The 22,752-nt window shown below is 42.0% G+C and overlaps 1 protein-coding gene across 2 annotated transcripts in view; it reads right to left on the bottom strand.

The window, feature by feature from the left end:
• Positions 1 to 5,426: 5,426 nt before the first annotated feature.
• ITGA2 (integrin subunit alpha 2) overlaps positions 5,427 to 22,752 on the bottom strand; it is a 54,402-nt gene continuing 37,076 nt past the window's right edge. For both annotated transcript variants that reach the window (XM_075725975.1, XM_075725974.1), the window contains 10 exons: positions 21,484 to 21,576; positions 20,339 to 20,415; positions 20,155 to 20,238; positions 16,736 to 16,838; positions 15,802 to 15,912; positions 15,187 to 15,291; positions 14,756 to 14,869; positions 11,297 to 11,386; positions 7,152 to 7,268; positions 5,427 to 6,381 (listed from right to left, as the gene is read on the bottom strand). In XM_075725975.1, coding sequence (XP_075582090.1) covers positions 6,292 to 6,381; positions 7,152 to 7,268; positions 11,297 to 11,386; positions 14,756 to 14,869; positions 15,187 to 15,291; positions 15,802 to 15,912; positions 16,736 to 16,838; positions 20,155 to 20,238; positions 20,339 to 20,415; positions 21,484 to 21,576 — 984 coding nt within the window. In that variant the 3' untranslated portion in view covers positions 5,427 to 6,291. The remainder of the gene's footprint in view (positions 6,382 to 7,151; positions 7,269 to 11,296; positions 11,387 to 14,755; positions 14,870 to 15,186; positions 15,292 to 15,801; positions 15,913 to 16,735; positions 16,839 to 20,154; positions 20,239 to 20,338; positions 20,416 to 21,483; positions 21,577 to 22,752) is intronic.

Here is a 22,752-nt window from a genome sequence, read left to right as displayed (position 1 = left end):
TGTATGCTGCCATGGTCAAAACAATGAAATGTCATTTTGTGTCCCTAGCTGTGCATGAGGCAAGTACTGCTTTGTTCTGGAACAATGATGTATCAGTCTTGTGTAACTTTGGGTTCTTCATCTGGCATCTAAAAGCAAAATGGAAATGCCCCTAGGAGGGATGATGTACAAAATTAGAGGTAAAATGTATCTCACTGAAATTTAAGTCTATACTCTGAGCTCGGTGTTCTGGCTCCCTCTGTAGGGCTACCCTCTCTGCTACAGCAATATTATTGTAAAAGGGCAGATAAGATAGCTGCCTAAGGCTGTGTCTTAGTGACCCAGAAGTGCTTCCAAATTTCCAGGCCAGGGGATGAATCCCAGCTCTGTCTGACTGCATGTCCAGGAAGGATGTGGCTGCATGTGTCCAGGTTTCCACACACGCAGGACTAGGCTTCTGGGTGAGGGCTACCTTGTGTTCTGGTGAGGTCCGTGAGCGGGATGATAGGCAGCTGCAGATCAATAGACAGTGCAGTCCTAACTTTCTGGGGCAAGTCCAGCTGTTTCTCTGCCTTGGCTATAGGGGAGGGTAATCCCACCCCTTGGTGGCTCTTCCAGCTGTGTCACAGCATGCTGCAGAGGTGGTGGCTCCAGGTGCAGAGAGATGTTCCTGGGAAGAGATGCTGCAGACCAGAGGGTCATTGTGTGAGTCCTGTAGATATCTGGCAGATGACGGGTGTTTTTGGAAGGGAAGCGCATGTCTTCAGAGCAAGAATTTGTCCTTCTGAAAAGATGTTTTGGTCTTGGCTGGCAACATTTATATGTTGGATATACTGATCCATCCCTTTCTCTGGCAGGACGTCCATATACCAGCATTGCTTAATTTTAAGTTTCCATTCCTGATTTTGATCTTTCATTCTGGTCTGTTCTCAAGAGAAGCTCAGCCTGATGCATGCTATGAAAACAGTATCTAATGGACTGTCATGAAACAACCCCATGCAACGCTACAGGCTTGGGGAAGAGTGGCTGGAAAGCTGCCTGGCCGAAAAGGACCTGGGGTGGTGTTGGTAGACAGCTGGCTGAACATGAGCCAGCAGTGTGCCTAGGTGGCCAAGAAAGCCAACAGCATCCTGGCTTGTATCAGGAATAGTGTGGCCAGCAGGCACAGGGAAGTGATCATACCCATGTACTCGGCGCTGGTGAGGCCACACCTCAACTACTGTGTCCAGTTTTGGGCCCCTCACTACAAGAAAGACTTTGAGGTGCTGGAGCGTGTTCAGAGAAGGGCAATGAAGCTGGTGAAGGGTCTGGAGCACAGGCCTTATGAGGAGCAGCTGAGGGAACTGGGGTTGTTTAGCCTGGGGAAGAGGAGGCTGAGGGGAGACCTTATTGCTCTCTACAACTCCCTGAAAGGAGGTTGTAGTGAGGTGGGTGTTGGTCTCTTCTCCCAAGTACTTAGCGATAGGATGAGAGGAAATGGGCTCAAGCTGCGCCAGGGGAGGTTTAGGCTGGATATTAGGAAAAACTTCTTCACAGAAAGGGCAGTCAAGCATTGAAACAGGCTGCCCAGAGAGGTGGTGGAGTCACCATCCCTGGAAGTGTTCAAAAAACGGGTAGATGTGGCACTTCGGGAAATGGTTTAGTCTAGTCTACCCTTATTTGGTTTAGTGTGGGCTTGATAACGTTAGGTTAATGGTTGGACTGGATGATGTTAAAGGTTGTTTCCAACCTAAACGATTCTGTGAAATAAACAGGGGATGACGATGATAACTGTGTTATAAGGAGCCTACCCAGGAGATGGCAGCCGAGAGACGGCTGTGCGGGAGGAGCGGCTCCCACCCTGCCCAAGTGCTGGCTGTGCTGGGAAATACAGGCACTCACTTTGTCTGTCGCTCATGGAGGTGCCACTGTCACACTCAGGAATGAAGCCTTAGATTGCTCAACTTTAAACTAGATTTTTGGCTTTTCTCTCAGCTTACTTTTCCCATAGCTGTTCAAGGAATTTGTAGTTGAATAGACTAATGCATTCATTTGTTCCATCAAAAACATTAAAAGGAAAAAACTGCTAAAATCAATTATTAACAAAGTGAAATTGTCTGTGAAAGCAGACAGTGCTACTCCTTGCCCCCCAAAAAGCTCTGAAAACTCAATCTTGAGCTCTTCCATTAAGTGTCCTGTGGAGGTACTTGAAGAGAGTGAAGAAAAGGCTGATGACTATAAATCAGCAGTTTGAGTACCTTAGGCCTGTTTTTTAAAAACAAACCAACCATACAATTTGACCTTATCAAGTGTTACAAAAACTAGCATCTTGATGTGTCTGTACAGCAGTTCTGCTTTAAAAGTTCCATTTTGACTATTTTAAGAGAAAGAGGCAAATACATTTTAAAAACTGCTAGCATACCAAAGCCTGTGATTGCATGTAAATAATTGAAAAGAAATGAAAATAAATGAGGGCAAAAAGTTTGATTTAAAAGGTAGGACTCAACTTTTCTGAGGCTGTGAAAATTAAGTACACTTTATTACCTTTAAAGGCAATAAAAAGTTGAGGCAATTAGCTATAGATTTTGAGATGCATTTTCATACCTTAATTTTCTTTAGTCTTTAATTTGCAAGCTTTTGTTGTACCTCAGTTTTGGATATAAAGGGTAATACACACAAGTCAGTATATAAGGCATCTAGCTTTCAATTCTGCAGAACACTGAGACTTGGTGTAAGATGGAATTTTGTGCCATAAGATTAGGGTTATCTGGTTCTGGATTATGGGATTGTTATTAGGTAGCCTGAGTGTTTTATGTGCCACTGTTAAAAGTATGGAGGAGTTGAAAGTGGAAAAAAAAAAAAAGGAAGCTCTGTGAAAGTGGCTAGTTTTCAGGTGGTAGTTACTGCCATGACTGTCTTCCTATTGTCTTCCTATTCACAGCCAAGTTCCTCCCTCTTTTCCTTTCCAACCATGCTCCTGCTGAAATGTTGCATTTGGCTTTTCCAACGTATGGTGGGGAGCAGCCAGAGCTGGTGCCAGGACGTGCTACTGCTGACTGATTCTGTGTATAGGATAAAGTGCAGGGCATGAGACTGGCAGAGTATGGTGTAATTTTAGATGCCAATGATGACAACCCTATGGTTATAGGAAGGCCTGACCATGGTAAGGTTTTAATACCAACCATTCAACCAGAACTATTAGAATACAGATATTTTGCACTAATGTGAACTGACTTACACTACAGTATAGCTTAACAGTAGTGTTACGACTGTAACCGACAAGACTTCAAGTGCAGCTTCTTTGTATACCTAGTAGAGTCATCCCTTTGGGGTTTTCACTGCTACTGGAACAAACACATATTTGGGCCGATTTTATGTAGTGCTTTTTCAGTAGCATTTCTTCCTTTAGGGTGCTGTTTAAAAATAAATGAGTCTGTGTTCAGCAGTATTCTTGTTTTTATTGTAGTAACGCTGTTAGGCCTGCAGGTGGGCACCACAGTGATACAGTCCCTGCTCCCATAGAGCTTACATGCTAGCTTTCAGAAGTCATTTGATTATAAACTCTCTTGTACATCCCAAATCTATACACAGGCTCATATGAAACTAACTCTGATTTTGGACTTAATTCTAGTATTCTAGAACAGCAGCTAGATTTTAAGACCAGAATCAGTTATAACTTGAGCTTGCTGAGGGTATTCCTGACTTTTCCGGCTACAAGCACAAACAGAAGCACATGCTGAAGCTCAACATTTCAGAGTATTATTTCACCTGTAATGTGCCGTTTTTAAAAAGTAAAACTAAAAAAACCCAACCCCTTGCACATAATACAAAATATACACAATATTTCCAGCATTATTTGCAGCTGTGCCAACTTAAAAGTGCAATAGACTCACCCATTAAAAAACTGAATTAACCATTTAAGTATTAATTGTAAAAGAAAAATAAACGAGTAACTTGAAGTGGTTAGGATACAAAAACCTTATCCATTGCTATGCCTTCCCTTTATTTTGGGAAAAAGTATTATGTCCAGGCTGGGGGGAAAATCGTGTTGTCTGGGACAAAATGAAACCCAGTGAAGACTACTGAATTGAGTCATTGCTACCTGATTGGTAAACTGTTAATCCCCAAAAAAGTTGCATGTCAGATACTGACCTGTACCTCCCACCAAAGATGGAAGAAGGAAATCTGGCTGAATGCCTAAATTTCCCTTGCAAGCAGCACCAGAAATGAAAGATGCTGCCATTTGCTGCATTGTGAAATTCCCCCTCTGGCCTGGAGTGCATGACCCTGGTTATGTAGAAGCTTCCCACACATAAGAGGTGTAGGGTTTTGTTTTCTTCCTCACAAGTTTATACAAGAATTGAGGCAGACAAATTTTTATCTTTACTTTCAGAGTATTTGCCCTCAGGGCTTATAATTACAATTCAGGAGCTTATTCTTTAGCTTTATGCAATTGCTACTTTTTTTTTTTTTTTCCTACTTTTTTAAATAATTGTTTTCACCACAAACTCAGCTGATGGCAACAGTCTTGTTTGACAATCGAGATCAGAATCTGGATTGTTTTTCAGAATGTTAAAAAAAACCCACCGCAAAACATAACAATTCAAAGATAGAAAATAAATCCAAAACACATATAAAACGACACTGAACACAATTCAGCTGTCACTGCAAATGAAGCTGTTATTTGCCAAAGAGATGGTTGGCTCCTGACTGATTACTGATTAAAAAGACAGTAAAACTTTCAAACGTGCTCAAGCTTAGTTTTTGAAGAGTCCCTCAGACAATAATCTGAAAGGTGCCTAAGCATAATTACGATCTAGCTTTGGGGGACAGAAAATGTGATCTCGGGTTCTGAATCAGGCACATTTAAATGTTTTACTCTTCAAGTAAATCACCTCGAGTTGGAAACACTCTCACTTGCATGGCAGCATACATAAGGACAACACACACATCTTCTCTCACAGTCGATCGTGAGTGTAACTGCCAGCCATGAGAGAGAAAGGCAGCCAAAAGGCCAATTCCCCTGACTGTTTACAGTCTTACAGCATGGGCCTTTTTAAGACTGAGCTTTCATTAAAACCAGGCAGCATAACGGCATGTGGTAAACTTGAGGTGTGTAACCAACACAAAGTCACCGAAGTGTTGTGCTCAGAGCTCCTTCCAGAGCACTACAGTACTTTACTGTATAAAACATAAGTTAACTTCATCAAGACATGAACGTGTGGGACCAAATAAAATGTGGCGGGTAAGGAGGTCATACTGAACTTTGGTCTCCTGGAAGGCACTGAGATGCTAAAGAAACAAGTGCAGTGAACAATTTACAGAGCTTAGATCTTCACTCTGTCCTAATGTGCATACTTTCTCAGTCATTATCCCCTTTAGTTCACTTCATGCTCTCAGTCTTGCAAAATCTTTCAGTACAGAATTAAGGGCAAGATCTTGACTGTCTTCCCTATTTATGTCAACAGCTAAACTGATGTCAGAGGGACTGTGAGCGTGAAGCCCAGTGTAACAGTAGTGGTAGTGCTTCTCAAGATGAAATCTGAAAACCGATCATAACATTGCAGAGAACATGCTGTAAGTGATTATGAAATTCATATTTTCTTCTTGGAGAGAAAGTATGCAGAAGGCAGTTATACATACCATTTGGCAGTATTTCCCCAAAACAATGTACTTCAGTAATTTAGTTGTGACCTTAGTGCAAGGAATATGATGAACTTTTGGAACAGTCTACCCATCCAGTTGTCCTGTAGCACCCAGAGAGCCATCCTTATACGCAGTTCCCACTTTATAGATTAGTTAAGACAAAGGTTTGCTGGTGCAAATTATTTCTCAAAAACAATAAGGATGGAGCTAGTCAATGAAAAAATGAGTTTTCTTCTCTCAGTCTGGAAGCAGTATTCACCACACATTCATCATCAACTTAATAGAAAATGTCCTTTGCACATATGGTACTTGTCAACTGAATTACGAACTGATGCTGTTCCACAATAATCTGAAATAAATTGCTCTGTTTCACTCTGCAGTGGATCAGGAGAAGGGTTGCTGGCACAATATGTTACTGTAAACTCCGGACCTGCCAGTTCTAAGGGCTAAGTTTGAAAGGCAAAAATTTATAAGAAAAGGCACTATAAATCATTTTTGAAAAAAACAAACTGTCCTGCAGTTACTCTTATAATAGAGTAGAATCTGTAAAATATTTTCATCTATAAAAAGACACTTCCATTAAAAATGTTTGACTGTTACTAAGCTTTAAGGCACTCCAGCTGAAGAACCGACTGGATCACAATTACTGTTGGTGGCTCAGATCTCCTCTCTTTATCCACATCATCTTCAGTCTTTGTCCTTTGTGAGTTCTGTAACTTCATCGACATCTTCTATATCCTGTGTCATTTTCTCATACTGTCTCTTGAAGAAGCCAACCTGTGAGAAGTATTAACACCACATCGCAGTGAGTTACTGACAGTTACATTTCTCAGCTAAGCTAAATAGTGTGATGGTAGAAATGCACATGTGTGCATGGACACACATCCACTGTTTGATTTATAGAGAATTCCTAACTCTAAAATGAAAGGAGCTGGGCCTTAAACTCCTGCTTGGTGCAACTAAATGCCAAAACAGCAGTGCTGAGTAGCTAGTTGTCTCCCTGCCAAGATACAGGCATATCCATGCTGCTTTGGTGTGCCAAGGAGCCCTTCAAGCAGCAATGCCCTGGCACATAGAACTTCTCTCTCCCCTCCCCTTAATCTAGGTATCCTTTGTAAAAGACTTTGTGCCCTTGCCCTTCTCTTTTTGTCTGTTCAGTGTATAGCCTCTCCCTCCTTCCTTCTAATCCGCAACCTTGCCCACTGGCAATATCATGGGAGGTCAGAGCCCCGTTGGGGAGTTAAGGAAGCAGGCAGGCAGTGTCAAAATGGAAAAAGTAAATACCACAGCCCGTGTTTTGAACCATTGGGAACTCATTTACCATATTCATGTTGCCAGTTTCTATGGGGACCCATTTCAGAATTTTTACTTTTAAAGCCCTTTTAAATGCTCCCATCAAGGGCGCAATGCCAATGCAGTATTATACATACCACCAAACTGCATGTGTGTTTTTGTTCAGCACCAGAGAAGAGACATTCCAAAGAAAATAGCCCAAATGTATTTATCCCTTTCTGCTTTTCTTTTTAAGAATATAAACACGTACTTACTTTCCACAAAACAGCAACCAATACTAACAGCAAGAGGAGTCCCGCCAATATACTGCCAATCACAACACCAACTGGTATCTCAGCTTTCTCATCTGGTTTCATTATTGTAACTGGGATCTGAAAGCAGAGACATTGTACATTGGGGGTTAATGTTAACTGCATATAAAGTAGGATTTGTAAACCAAATACGTCACTAATCAAGACTAGCTGGACTGCACACATTCGAGGATCAATGACTGGAACACACCAGGCAATTACAGCCCTTTCGCTGGTGTCCACAGGTAGGTACCTGGTTGCACCACCATGGCACACGGCAGTGCCAGTTAGGGCACAGTTAGGATTAAGGGCCCTCATCACTCTTGGCCATATACAACAGGCAGAGAAGCAATCTCCTCCTGCCAGCTTTCTGCCTCCCCAGTAACAGGAGGTCTCTCAAGAGTTTTTCCCATAGTGCATGGATGCACCATCACCAGGTAAACCAGACGTGCTTACATGCAGGCGGGGAATAACCTGGTGTAGAGCCCCATCTGCTCAAAAGAGACTTCTGCTGCATCAGCTGGAGAAGAACTACTTCCAGCTGAGCATTTTCAGAGCCTGTTATCTGTGGTGGGCAGCTGTAGGAGGCAATACTAATCATGGAGGCCAGACACCATCATGCACTCACTGTGTCTGCTGAAATTTCTCCCCTCCTGCTAGGCAGGTACCTGTGTCTCCTTTGCCTGCTGTTCCTACCTTCTGGGAAACCACTAACAACTTGTTAGATTTTATGTTAATCTGTGTTCTCCTGAGTCGACTGCATGAATTTGCTCTAAGTTGTATGGGTCAAACAGGAGTGCTTCTAGCACACCTATGCTTCCTGAACTACAAGCAATACCAGAGAGCTCCCAGAACAGCATACAGTGTCTGGAATTTAGTTTTCAGGTGATAGCGTATCTAATTGGATTGGGTGTGACCAGCTATATAGTTACATATAAGATAGTTGCTCAGGGAGACATTGCCATAATATTTATGAACTGTCAAATCTTTGGATTTAATCTTGGAACAACATGCATTTAGCATGAAGGTTTTTTTCCTTCCTGAAACATGATAAAAGAAGTCATGTTGCTTTACAGAATTTCTCAGGGTTGCTTGCTCAGTGCATTTGTCTGGTGTAATTTAATCTTAAGCTTTATGGGAAACTTGCACTGGACTGACATCTCAGTGATTTAAGTAATTTCTGCTGGAAGGCTCCAATGTTGTGCTAGGTGTGGCTATATGTATTCATTTCACTGAGGCAGGATGGCTTTGTGTATTTTCTAAATGAATGGCCATAATAATGATTATAGCAGGTTAATATTCTGTCCTCCAGCTGGCAGTTCTTTCCAACTTGGAAAAAATCTGAAAGCTTTTACGCAGAGATACCTAAGCAGCTTCCCCACATAGCATCACAAGGCAATATTAATTCATTTGGCTACACAGCAGCCCAGTTCATCCAAACTAAAGAGCCAATCTCATATGTATGTGCAGTTTGCCGAGTAATGCTTTCTCCATTAGATTAACAGTGAAGTGGCACTGTTGGAGGGGTAAATTGATGCCTAAGAACAAATACCTTCCCTGAAGTCAGACTCTGCTCAGTAAGACACCACTGCTGGGATTCACCTCATCTAGTGTTAAGTCTACAGTATAGTTCCTTGGCTTCCAATGGAGAAGGATAGGCTCTTTTACAGCCTAATTCACCCTACTTGTTTTCAGGATCATCTTTAAGATGAGATTAATTGCATCTCAGAAATACCTGTTCTTTCTGCAGATTAGGGTTTATAGAAGGGCTACCTCTGATATGCATGACTAATGTAGATACTAAGTTGGATGAATCTTACCACCCTCATCTAAAATAACAGGGTAAGTAGGGAAATAAACTCAGATTGCTTCTGCACTGTCCTATTCCCAAGGAAGTGTGAAGGGCAAAGAGTGGGTATCACTGCTGGCCTGCCAAGAAGTATATGCAGTGCTGGGTACTGACTCAATCACTAAAGTGTCAAGCAAACTGTCTGCCATAGGGAGAGTGTACCTCCACCAGCTGGCACATTTTCCAAGACTTCTCACAGGGCAAGAAGCTATTGAGTAAAGATCAGGCTGTAAGCCTCACCAAAAGCCACTATGTTTCTTAGGAGCCCTGTGGATAACTTTCAGGGTCTTTTCAGCCACTGCCTCAGAGCTGCAGAAGTCCCAGCTACAGATGTTTCAATGGCTGGCTGATGAATTACCTTTTATTTATCAAGTCACTGTCCTGGTTTTAGCTGGGTAGTTCATTTTCTTCCTAGTAGCTGGTGTAGTGCTGTGTTTTGGATTTAGTATGAGAATAATGTTGATAACACTGATGTTTTAGTTGTTGCTGTGTAGTGCTTACACTAGTCAAGGACTTCTCAGCTTCTTATGCTGTGCCAGGTGCACAAGAAGCTGGGAGGGGGCACAGCCAGAACAGCTGACCCAAACTGGCCAAGGGGATATTTCATACCATATGGCATCATGCTCAGAATATAAGATGGGGGGAGTTGGCTGGGCGGGCAGCGATTGCTGGTTGGGGATGGGCTGCGCATCAGTCGGCAGGTGGCAAGTGGTTGCATCACTTGTTTTTTCCTGGGTTTTCTTTCTCTCTCTCATTGTTCTCCTTTTCATTACAATTAAACTGTTCTTATCTCAACCCACAAGTTTCTTACCTTTGCCCTTCCAATTCTCTCCCCCATCCCACCAGGGGTGGGGCGGGAGGGTGAGTGAGCAGCTGTGTGGTGCTTGGTTGCTGACAGGGGCTAAACCACAACACTGACTTAGTCAACAGTCATTGAATAATTAATTCTGGTTCTCCTGAAATCACCAACAGAACTTCTGGTAATGTAAATTTGGCAGTGTTATGCTCCAACTGCGGAAAAATACCTAGTAATACATGGTTTATGAGATACTTAAAAAGCCTGTGCAATTAATTGGAATATTTGCATTATGTATTAATGATTTTCATCTCCTAGCATAATACCGTGCCACAAAGCTGAGGCACTCAGCACACTTCAAATACAGGCACGTAATTTTTCTGCAAAAACTTGGCATTATTTCCAGAACTACACATATATTCCCTTTGCTTCTTCAGGCACTGGAGGTTTCCCTGAATACAGATGGGTGTATTTAGAGGTTCTTCACAAGAAGTACAGTGCTGCATGAGAAAACAATGACAAAAGATAGTACTGAATTATGGTTTTATTTCTACATTGAGATAGATCAATCAATAGCCACCTTCATACATATTTAACTGAATTTTCTGTTGCCTGTGAATGGGCTATGCTACACTTTCTCACAGATACTGACTCCCTTACTAACTTGCATTTTGGTCTTCAGTGGCCTTGGTTATTTTTATGGATAAAACAGGTTGGTAAATCCTGTAAAAATAAATCTAAACTTAGTATTGCAAATGGAAGAGTGTTCCTCTCTAGATAAGCCAAGAGAACAAGGTATCTTTTTATTACAATAGCACCACAGCGCTGATGTATTCTTTAAGTGTTGTTTATGTTCGTATATAGCAGATGGAAACCTTGGGAGAAGGATTCTACACTAATAAAGTGGTGGTTTGGAGACTTTTCCTGAGATTAGGTCTGTCCATATGACGGCCATTCCAAATGCAAAAAATACTCTACATTCATGTACAAATGAGATTAAGTGTATTTGCTAGACACCTGTGCCAAACATCTGTCTACAAACATCAAACCAAATACACTTACAGAAGTAAGACTATGAATCAGATTTGCAAAAATGTTTCCCAGAGCTCATTTATCTACAACCATTAATTGTGTTGCAGAAAGAAGTCCAAATTTTGATCTTTTCATGAACAGGAAGCTAAATGAATTTCAGAAGTTTTTAACTGAGTTTTGCTGATAATTCTACAATCTATTTGAGATCTACAAATTTTTAACTAAGTCTGGTTTACATAGCAGTTGACTGAAATGAAAACATTTTAGTAACTTAAGGGAGGTTATATGTAGCCAAAAGGATACATTAGTTCATCATAATCGTCAGAGTTTGTAATTTGCTCCGTACTCCTAAAGGACACTGAAAATTAATATTATCCCTTTAATAGAGTAAAGGATAGAGGAGTTGAAAAAATATACTTATCTATCACTTACAGTTAAGGTATTCTCTCCAATTATAAATAATTCAGGGTTATGTGTATCAATTTTTGCCTCTGCAGAGAGTTGTAATGTCTGGAAAGTTAACTGAAAGAGAAGATTAAAAAAACTGTAAAGCTCTATTACATGGCAAATCAACTAGAATGTAGACATCCTAAAATAATTCTCTTGCTTTGAAATGAAAACTTCAGAACAGAAAAAAAATCACAGTATTAAGAAAATTAAAATGATCTTTTTATTTGTCCCAAGTTAACGTGTCTATGAAAGTAACAGTGTATCAGTAATCCAGATTTAATTTTGCTGTTCTTGCTTATTAGCAATGAAACTGGACAACTGGCTTTTTTGCCTTTAGCATATAGTTCAAGCAAAACAGGAGGACTTGATTATATATCCATTTTTATAGTTATTTCAAAGCTGTCACTGCTGCTAGCAGGGAAAAGATGGGGGAAAAATAACAGTGAGAAAAGGAGAAATAGCTCAGCAACAAAAGACAGATGGGGATATCTCTGGCCTTTGAAAGAAATGGAAACTGGATGATCTTTCCCTTTTTTCCCCCCCTCACCTCTATCCAATGCTTCTGTTTTTCCCCATTTATTTTTTCCTATCACTGTCTGTTCCTCTCCACTGCTCAAATTCTGACATCCCTCCCTCAGCTTAAACAAAGAAGACAACAAAAACCTTAAGCCAATTGCCATTTGAAAAGGGACCTTGTGCCAGATCCCACTTCCCTCCGTGCATGTGTCGAGAGGAGAGGAGCATGGCTGCGCAGACGCTGCCAGCTCACCGCTGCTCTTCTCCCTGTGCACTGGACACGGAGAGCCCCATTTCCTACAGCACTACCAGGAACAGCCTCAGGTTCATGGGAGCACAGGAGCACTCGCCAGCCATACCAAATGCAATGCATGCTCTGTCATTTTGTTCTGTCATTTTGCCTCCTCGGCCATTTCTCTGTGGCAGGGCCAGGTACAGTGGGCTTGACACAGGGAATGCGAGCAACTGTGGGTCCACAGCAGCTGATGCACACCGAATTGACCGTCCCTGCAGCGTACAGTTTATTGCATGTCTGCACTGTGTCCATCTGCCCAAGTGGTCGGTCCTGTGCTCCTACCTGTTTACAAACCTGCCTGAGCGCTATTCAAAGCACCTCGATAATTTCTAAACACATTGCTTTGCTTAGCAGGTACCAGCGAGCCTGCCGTCCCCTTGTCAATGACTGATTGCCACTAAATAAAAAGGCTCATTATGTGCATTGTTGAGTACTTGCAAGATTACTTGCATTGAACACTGACAATCAAGTAGAAAATAGCAAAATGGGAGATGAGAGGAAAACTGTGACACGTGATCCTTCCTTCCCATCACCCAGTGGTAAACAAATTATTTCCACTCACTGTCTTGTGAGGGTAGCAACCTTTTGTTCAGGTCACCACCTTCTGCATACCTGACAGCACTAACAAGTGGTCTTGACCCAGCTGATTTGAAAAATGCAAACTTTAGAGACAGACAGTTGCTTTCTTTCACACACGTGCATAAGTATATTACATTATGAACCTCACCTTTTCCTTTTAAGAGCTGAATGCTAAAGCTGACAACTGCCCTGCTGTTAAATGTCAGTACCTGCTGTAAAACTCGCCAAACTAAGGAGACTGCGTCATGTTCCTGACACTCTAGGCAAACCCAGGACTCCAACAGTTTGGTTTGTTGCCTAGCTAAGAAGCAAACATGGTCTCATTTCAAAAGTCTGGTAATTCATGATGAGTTATATCCTGGAGGACACATGGTGATATAAAATGGGAAAGTCAAGACATTATTGATGGATATTTTTAAGCATCCTGTAGGTCTTTAAGCAAGGACTGGTTCCTTGACACCAACTCTAATAAAAACAAAAAAATCAATTAAAAAAATTCCCACACCTTCTCTAACAAATATAACTGGCAGCACTAACAGGCTTTTGATATTTTGATGTGACTTAAAATGATCACTATGTAGGCTGTGATGTTCAAAAGCTAAAAGCAATATTATTTTCCAGACTATGACGATACTGTACTCTGCTGTCCTATGCTGAATTTTGTGGAAACTAGTTCCCCTTGAATGAATTTAACAGATGCAGAAAATGTTTTTTTCAGCTGTGAAGACTGCATTATCAGAGCATTTTCTTAGGTTTTGTGCTGGACTGAAGGTTATCAGCTCCATTATAGAATCAGAGAATCATACAATCATAGAATCGTTTAGGTTGGAAAAGACCTTTGAGATCATCCAGTCCAACCATTAACCTATCACTACCAAATCCACCACTACACCAATTAAGGGTAGAGTAGCAATTCCATGTTTCCTGGCTTGGTGGCTGGATTATTTATAATGAAAGTAAAAACTAGGAATCATTAAGATTAGAAAGGACCTCCAAGATTGTCATTCCAATCATCAGCCCAACACCACCATGCCCACTAAACCATGTCCCCAAGTGCCACGTCTGCCTGTTTTTTGAACACTTCCAGGGATGGTGACTCCACCACCTCTCTGGGCAGCCTGTTCCAATGCTTGACTACCCTTTCCATGAAGAAATTTCTCCTAATATCCAATCTAAACCTCCCCTGATGCAGCTTGAGCCCATTTCCTCTTGTCCTATCGCTAAGTACTTGGGAGAAGAGACCAACACCCACCTCACTACAACCTCCTTTCAGGGAGTTGTAGAGAGCGATAAGGTCTCCCCTCAGCCTCCTCTTCTCTAAGCTAAACAGTCCCAGTTCCCTCAGCCACTCCTCATAAGACCTGTGCTCCAGACCCTTCACCAGCCGTGTTGCCCTTCTCTGAACACGCTCCAGCACCTCAAAGTCTTTCTTGTAGTGAGGGGCCCAAAACTGGACACAGTATTCCAGGTGTGGCCTCACCAGCACCGAGTACAGGGGGACAATCACCTCCCTGCTCCTGCTGGTCACACTATTCCTGATAGAAGCCAGGATTCTGTTGGCCTTCTTGGCCTGGGCACACTGCTGGCTCATGTTCAGCCGGCTATCTACCAACACCCCCAGGTCCTTTTCGGCCAGGCAGCTTTCCAGCCACTCTTCCCCAAGCCTGTAGTGTTGCATGGGGTTGTTGTGACCCAGGTGCAGGACCTGGCACTTGGCCTTGTTGAACCTCATACAGTTGGCCTCATCCCATCGGTCCAGCCTGTCCAGGTCCCTCTGCAGGGCCATTCTACCCTTGAGCAGATTGACACTCCCACCCAGTTTGGTGTCATCTGCAAACTTACTGAGGGTGCACTCAATCCCCTCATTATGCAACCTCACTACTTGCTTTACTTTTAGATTCAACTTTTCAATCTGGAATAACACACAAACAGTGTAAAGTAAAGGAAGGTCTTTCTAGATTGGAAGGTCTCTTTTCTGAACTTTGAAAAATATCAGGAGCTAGGAAATATTAGAGTATTGGATCCTTCATGAACATGCAGCTGATACTTACAGCATCAAAGGTTCCGTTCCAGATTCGGGTGGACACATTCACAAAGTACTCTCCCTTCAGCATAGCGTCTTCCAGTTTGCATGTGATGGTACTGCACTTCACATTCTTACAGTTCTTCCAGGGGAAAGAGCAAGGAGAGGCAACACCATGCATTAAAAATACACTTTACCGAATGTTCTTTTAACATCCAGATTTTTTGCCCTTGCCTTTGCCATTCTGTGCATACAAATTAAGTGCTTGCAGTCTGTGAAGAACACGCGCGTTTTCTTCTTTGTAAGGCAGATGCAGTATATGTGAGAACATCCACAGGCTACAGTCCTGCACTATGAGGAATGCCACCCCGACCACAGCTGTCCCCACAGGTACAGCAGTGGGCTCACAAGGATCAGCTCTGCGCCCTTGTCCTGTGGTACTGCAGCCCTGAGTCTTACCAGTTCTTTGGAAGCTCTGAAGTCCTCTTTCGTGAAAGATGCAGAATAAGGTCTTTTCCCTATTTGCAGTGGATTTATCTGAGCTTGACAAGTAACACCTCTGGCCTAGGAAAGATGGCAGGAATGAAACTGGATGATATCATACTCAGGAGTTTATAGTCATCATAGTATCTATTTCTGGGATAAGATGGTGGCTGTGAAAGGCTAGGTTGTGAGTTATCTAACACCAGATACTTCAGGAAACTAAAAGACTGTATGTGGCTTTGGTCAGAATTAAATGGCTCTTACGGTGATTTTTTTCCCCCTAGATTGACCTGAAGGGTTTGTCCCGATCTAAAAATTCCATTTTTACTATAACCTTCCCAGAAACCTGGAGAAGGACCTAGGTGAAGAGTTCCAAAGTCAGCCGTGGACTGTAAAGGTAATCCACATCTGCCAAGTAACAGACTAGTGTACTGCTGACATCATGGTTCTCCCCCTTACTTCTATGAGGAAGGAACAAGAAGAAAGGGGATAGATTCTCTGAATCTCAGCCACACTATGAGGGAAATAATTGACGTTTATGGTACTGATTAAACCCCAAAACACAGCAGTTTATGTAATTCAGTTCTTCACCTGATCTGTGGTGACTGCAGTTAAGTACATCAGTGGGTTGTCTTTGCTGGTCAGTTCCGGAAGATAGATTTTTACAGATGCCATCTTTACTGGAATACTTCCTGTTGTTACCTGCAAAGCAAGTAACTCATGATTAATTCAGGTAGCTATACTTACATATACATAAATTATTTGATATAGGAAGAAAATCAGAAATCAGAGATGCGTATGGAAGAACTGGACTCCTTTTGCATCAATGTTTTTTGTACTAGGACACTTACTAGGGTAGTAATACATTACGCCAATAGTACAGCAGGAAGTATACCGTATTTTAGGTTCCTGTCTGTTTCCTTAGCAAAGCTTGTATTAACTGCATGAAATATGATTTGAAAAGCAAATATTCTGCCACAGCAAATAGGCCTGTTATTTAGTCCTTTAGAGTAGGAGTTACAGGAACATAAATGGAACATAATTTAAGTTTCTTCCACGTTGCATATTTGGACCTAAGTTTTTCTGAGTTATGTAATAAATGCTGAGATCTGGCTGGTTCTTGCATCTGGTCTGAACACTTAACCCTTGCTAAACTTCAAGTTTCAAAGTCCAAGCCTGCAAAGACTTGTTTTCATTTGTCAAGTTGGCAGAAGACAAATATGCTCTGTGAAAAAACAGTCTCAGTTGACCTAAAGTTAAGCATTAACCATCTTATAAATGTGTAAACAGTGCATGACCAACCCCTCCCCCATTCTACTTGTGCAGTAAGTGCAAATTTCATCCTTAACCTCATAGAGAATGTAAACATTTATCCCTCACCTGTTTGCAATTTTTTTTTCTTACTTGACTAATTCAAAAGCATCAAAATCAGACAGTGAAATCAGGAATGTTTTTTCAACTATGTTTTGGGACCAGGCTACAGGAAGAGGTAAGGCAGCTTCTCAAACCAGAACCATTTACTAACCTTAACTGAGAAGTTGAACATAGGGCCAATATCTTCAAAATTATTCACAGTGGAAGGAATTTTATGACCAGAGTATACTTCATAGAAGTTGACGTTGGCAAGCCTAGTTAACAACCATAAAACAATACATTTCAATTTGGCAGCTGCTTTGAAAACATATGTTACTGGATGTGCCTTTGTAGAACAGGTCAGAAGGAGAGTCAGAGGAAAAATCAGTCACTTGCAATGCTGTTTGAATTTTACAAGTTGGTTAAGAAAATACACAGTGTCCTGAAGCCCAGAGCTGGAGCAAGCATGTGAGGTAAGACAGGAGGGCTGTGTGAGACACAGGCTCTGCTCAGCCTGCTGCACCACGTGGTGTTTCAGTGCCATACTGCAAGCTCCTCTCCCAGGCACAAACTGTGACTTTCAGCCTTGCAGCGGTCTTCCTCCTCAGAAAGGACCCCCCCAGTGGTCCCCCGTGGTACATCTGTAACAGCAAATACCAACAGACTCCAAGGGAGATCCTGGACCCTAATGCCATAGGCCATATGTGGGCTTGTTTCCACACTGCCTGGGTATGGAAACACACACAGCACGCTGCTTGTGTGCATGGTATGTATCCCATAGCCCTCAGTCTCCTGGGGCACTTTCTTCAGTATTTATGGGTTTCAAAGTTCAGAATTTCCAAAATAACATGAGGGTGGTTGCAGTCCACCACAGCATGAAGTTACAGGTGTGTGACGTAAGGATGTGGTGTGAGGGCGCATGGATGCTCGAGGGGCTCAGCCAGCTGGGACCATGCTCAAAGACGATGAAAGCATCCCTGTGTAGTGCGTCACATCTATAAGCACATCTATGAGCTGTGAGCAGCTCCTCTGCTGAACCATCCCGGAACTGTGTCTGCTCTTCATCATTAGCTTTAATCAGGAGGGTAATCTGAGCCATCAAAAAGCAAGCTGGGGAGTGAGTTAACAAGGAGCGGGGGCTATCATGGTTCCTGCATCAGCTCCTCCTGTAACAAAAGGTGCAAATCCATCGTCTTTATGAGTGCTGCTCTCCCTGCTAATCTAGGTAACATCTGTGCATACAATCCCAAATTAACACGTGTGCAGTCTCATGGAGGTGCTTCCCGATCAGTTGCACTCCTCCATACGGCATCGTGGATCCTTTTCGACCCTCCATACTTCCTCCCATGGGCCCTTTCCTTAAAGGGCCTCCTCACAAGGACTCCTAGGAAAACCCGCGTGATGCATTTTCTACTTCCTTACTGCTCAAATCTCCAGTCCTTCCACGATGCACAGTATCAGCTTCCTTGTCCTTGCAGGAGTCACTGGTAAGACTGATTCCCACCTCTTTTCTTGGAAGCTCAGATTAGGAAATTTTCCCTAGAAAGGCTGCACTTCAGCAAGACAACTCATTTTTCTCAGCCCTTGTATTTTAAGGGGATGCTCCTCGGCTGTATTACCTGCCTCAGGAAGGAACTATCTCCAGATAGATATTTCCTAAGTGGAAGAGTGTAAAAATGAGCTAACTCCAAGGTAGCATTTAAAACTACCTTGTCTGAATGTGCATTTTCTTCAGTTCTTTTAAAGTGATTCATCTCCAAGAATTAACTAATCCTTTTCTGGCAGTAGGGATTCCTTCATGCCTTGACTTGCATGTGAAATTACATTTTCTCATACTCAGAAGATGCACCTGAATTCAAACTCCTGTTTTACCTTGAGTATCTCTTCTACAGACTCCATGCCTGGCCTTTTCTGAAGCACTGAGCTTCTGTTCATATTTCTCAGCTAATTAAATTTGCTGATTCAAGTTTGCACCATCTGAATTTCCTAGGAGGCTGCTTAACTTGCTGTGCTACCCACCTAGTCAGATGCTCCTGGTGTCTCTGTGCCACTGCTAACTTCAGTAACAAACACTCTGCTTCTGCTGAAGTCTCATGCAACTTTCTCAGGGAGCTGAAGGAACTTGCAACGCTGACTCAAATGCTTCTCCGAAATTAAAATAACCTGAAAAGCTCTGCATGACTCCAGAATTGGTGCACCTAGCTGCGGTGAATGCAGGGCCTCCAAATATTCTGAAACTGCTGCTGCAAAGCAGGTTATTAAACTAATCTTCTGTACCGTGCACCCTATTCCAGCTCAGGTCATGCTACGCAGCCAACAGTTCTTGCAGTTATGGTGATCTTTGAATATTCATTTCCTGAATTCATTGTTGCTGTGCATTTTTAAGTAGCTTCCTCTTTTTCAAATTTCTGTCATTCTTTGAATAATTACTATTTATTTTCTATCAGCTTATGTTTACAAATTTTGGAATGCTTCAGGAAGCAAAAGTGGTTTTTTCACCAAGAACTGGTAACCAAGTGCATCAAATGTAACTACCTGTAGTTTATCCTAGAAATTCAGTATCTGGTAAAGATACACAAATCTTTTCTTTAATGTAAAGTAAAATATCCTATCTTGATCCGAGAGTCAAACCAGTGTATTTTTGTTTCAGTTCTAACTTAAGTTAAACTGTAACGGAAATCATTCTTGTTTGGAACAGTAACAGACTAATTACTGTTTCAGTGCATCCCAAATCACCAGGGGTTTCCAGGGCTGAAGATAATACGGGCATGACATGAAGATCAGTCTTAAAGGGATTTTTGTCTGCCTCTCTCCCCCTGCCCGCCCAGCTGTCTCTCCTTACAAACTGCCCTTCCCAGGGTAAAGGATCCCTCTTGCAACAGACCCGCCCTGCCTTCCGTGGAGAGGGGAAAGGGCTGACACCAGGACGGAAGGGGTAGGTGTGAGCCACAGTCCCTGGGCAGGCACGTGGGAGAGCAGGGTGTGCGGCTCCTGGTGCCAATGCAGCTGCAGCAAGGGGGAATCTGCCATGTGCCACCTCAAGTTTTAGTTCAAATCATTAACTCAAACTGCTAACAAGGCTTTATATTTTTGATCCAGGTTCAGCAGATATGTCGGTAATTATTTTGTTTTCTTTCCCCCCTGCCCCACCCTTTGCTGAGAGTTTAAGCTGGGGCATTTTTTTTCTTTTTGTTGTTGTTCTTTTATGGAGTTTTGATCACTTTAACTCCAGATTTGATCCAATGTCACTACATTTGAGCCCAGAGGCCCAACCTTATTATACAGTATATACGCTAATCATATTATCAAAACCACAAGCACTGTTTGATTTTTATACCACTCCCATTCATGTGAGCATCTGTAACAATCGTGCGGGGGTAAACATGGATCCACAATTTCTTACTACACATTCCATAATTTTTTTACGTCTAAGATTATTAGAAGAACATAAAATTCTGCTACTGTTGATGAAGTGTGAATTTCTTATGACTTCCAAAACAAAAACAAAGTTTCACTACGGCCTTTCAAGGCTGTTACTATATTCAAATGCCTTGGCAAAATGACAGTGACTCTTTACATTATTCAGCATACCTTGTGAAGTGAATTTCTGCATCATATCGCAAAGGAATTGATAAGCTGACCTGGTTGTCCAATTCTTGTTCTTCCTTACTTTCGCTGTTCATCAAAACACATTTAAGTCAGGTGTTATAACATTACTTTAGATTCAAATAAGGTATTAATACCTAACTTGCTTCCATACAATTATATAGTTTACCTCAATGCACGAAAACTTAGAACTGCCACGTTGTGAAGATTTTTCATGTTAAAATCAAAACTAATATCAAAGGACACCTACGGAAGAGACAATGAACAGACAGTAAATGAGCTGATGGTACAACATCCAAAGGACTTCCCAATAGCAACATAATTATTCATATGTGCAACAATCTAGAATTGCCCTCTGTATCTGAATTCTCCACCAATTTCTGTGTCATATTTCAGTAATTTCTAACACTCCAGAATTGCATTGTTCTCGCTTTCCCCTACAAATTACTATTGTTACATAAACATGATCTATTTCTATTTTTAAATCATGTATAACTAGCCACAAGCTGCAACAAAAGGTGTTCAGTATTGCTTCAGTTACATGCTTTTAAACACTAGCACTAACACAAGCTTTGTATTCACTCTTTTCTTCCATTTGTTCCAACAGGTCCAGTTTGACCAATGCCATTAAAAATTCAGAACAAACTTAACTTTTTATATGTAATTAGTTTTTTTGATTTTGCCCCCCACCCCCTGCCACAGAATGTCACGTTCCTATTCTTTCCAGCAAGTTTCTTACTGCTCCAGTTGACTGTTAGAGGCTGGAAGCCTATTCCTGTTCTGCCCTTGAGGAATAAGAGATTAAGTTCCATAAAACCATGGATATCCTCAGATTTATGGTATATATGAGAAAAAGGATATACGATCTATCCTGGGGCTGTGTGGGCCACCCATCTCCTCTCAAAGCAGTACTGCTTTCTTGGAAAGGTGAGATTGACAGAGCAGGAGAGGGAGCTACCCCAGGTTCACACAGCAGGAGAGGTTTGATGGAAATTGTGCTCAGTTCCCAGGAAGCTATGCACAATGCTCTCTGCTTCTGCCCCCAGCCCTCACACTCTGAGAGTTACAAAGCTACAGTAGCATTTGAAAGCCGTGGATAGGAACAAATGTGCTTCAAGAGCCCTTTTTGCCTTTAATCTGCCAGGGAGTTTAGTCCTTAGTTTGCTTCTTTTAATGCCTCTGAAACCCAAAGGGAAGTTAACTGTTGCCAAATCTAAGAAATCCTCACCAGCAGTAAATGCAGATTTAGGGGAAAACAACAATAAAAAAGCTTTTTGGGTATCATTCAAGGTTATTTAAACACGCTAGCTGTACCTGTTGTCCTGTTCTGAAAACAGGATAGCTTATTTGGCAAATGACTGTACTTTGTGCTGTTCCTGTCTGACACGAGACTTCAGTCCCATCACTCTGCAGAGGAAACAGACAGAAAAGTCATCTTAATATCAGTTTTTGGTAAAGCAGAGAGGAAGTTCTCAGTCTGTATCTTCAGCAGGACATGTATTACGCTAAGGTGTAGTACGAGTAGGCATTATGGCAGTAATTCCTAGAGATGCAGCAGATGGGTGGAGCATAGGCAGGGCTAGGAGACAGGCAGGAGCAAGGTGGGACAAGGACCAGTCCCATGCGATTTCTTGTGAGCTGTAATGATCTTGTTAGAATCTTGTGCCAGGCTTGGAAGAAGGAGTACAGGCTAGAGGGTACAGGTCACCTCCAGCATTAACTCCTGCAGTGCTTTTTTACAGCATTTTTACAGAACTTTTGCAGACGTATTTACACAACCTGAGAGCTAGTTAAGTACTCTCACTGTAGAATTTAGTGGGCATAGGGGAACTCTACCATACTTTTTGGAGGAAAATCTACCAAAAAAAGATCTACAAAACTATGTAAGAGTTTATTTACTACTTTGCAGGGTATTTAGCATGTCATCATCCTACACCAAAGAAAAACTCATAGACCATAGCCAGTTATCATCACTTTGAAAAGAATTCATTAAAATGTACTCTTTTGTTGCAAGCATCCCTAGCAGACATTTACCACTCATGAATTATGCTACCAAAAAAAAAAAAAAAGCCAAAACCAACACCCATATATTCTCAGCTTATGCTTTTCTTTCTGCTTTGAAGCAGGCATACTTTCGGTCAAAAGCTTCACTTGCAGTCTGAAATTCTTCTAAGCAAATGGGCTTTTAAAGCAAAAGCAAATCCTAGCTCCATTGTGGTCTTTTGGTATGAGTGGAATCAGCAATTTTGCGGCACAACAGGATGGAGAGGTAGAGGGGCAGCCTCAGCGCTGTGTGGAGTACTTCTGCGAATTCGTTGTTCAGGAAAATGCTCCTCTTGGGCAGTGATGAATGCTCCTATCCCTCCTCTCCCTTCATTATAGGGATTGATCTGGATTTCACCCCTAGGATTATCACACACCTGTCCAGTAGCGGCCTGACCACATAAGCCAAGCACTGAAGTCTGGATTTCATTCTTCATGAATTGTTTGGGAGCAACTGTTGAGATTATAGATTTACTGCATTCCCCAAAATAGTCTGTATAATTCCTTTCTACTCCCTTTTCTAAGACAAAATTCATTAGA

Source organism: Pelecanus crispus, chromosome Z (assembly GCF_030463565.1).
Source record: "Pelecanus crispus isolate bPelCri1 chromosome Z, bPelCri1.pri, whole genome shotgun sequence".
Lineage (NCBI taxonomy): Eukaryota > Metazoa > Chordata > Aves > Pelecaniformes > Pelecanidae > Pelecanus > Pelecanus crispus.
This window is presented reverse-complemented; position numbering and strand designations above follow the sequence as displayed.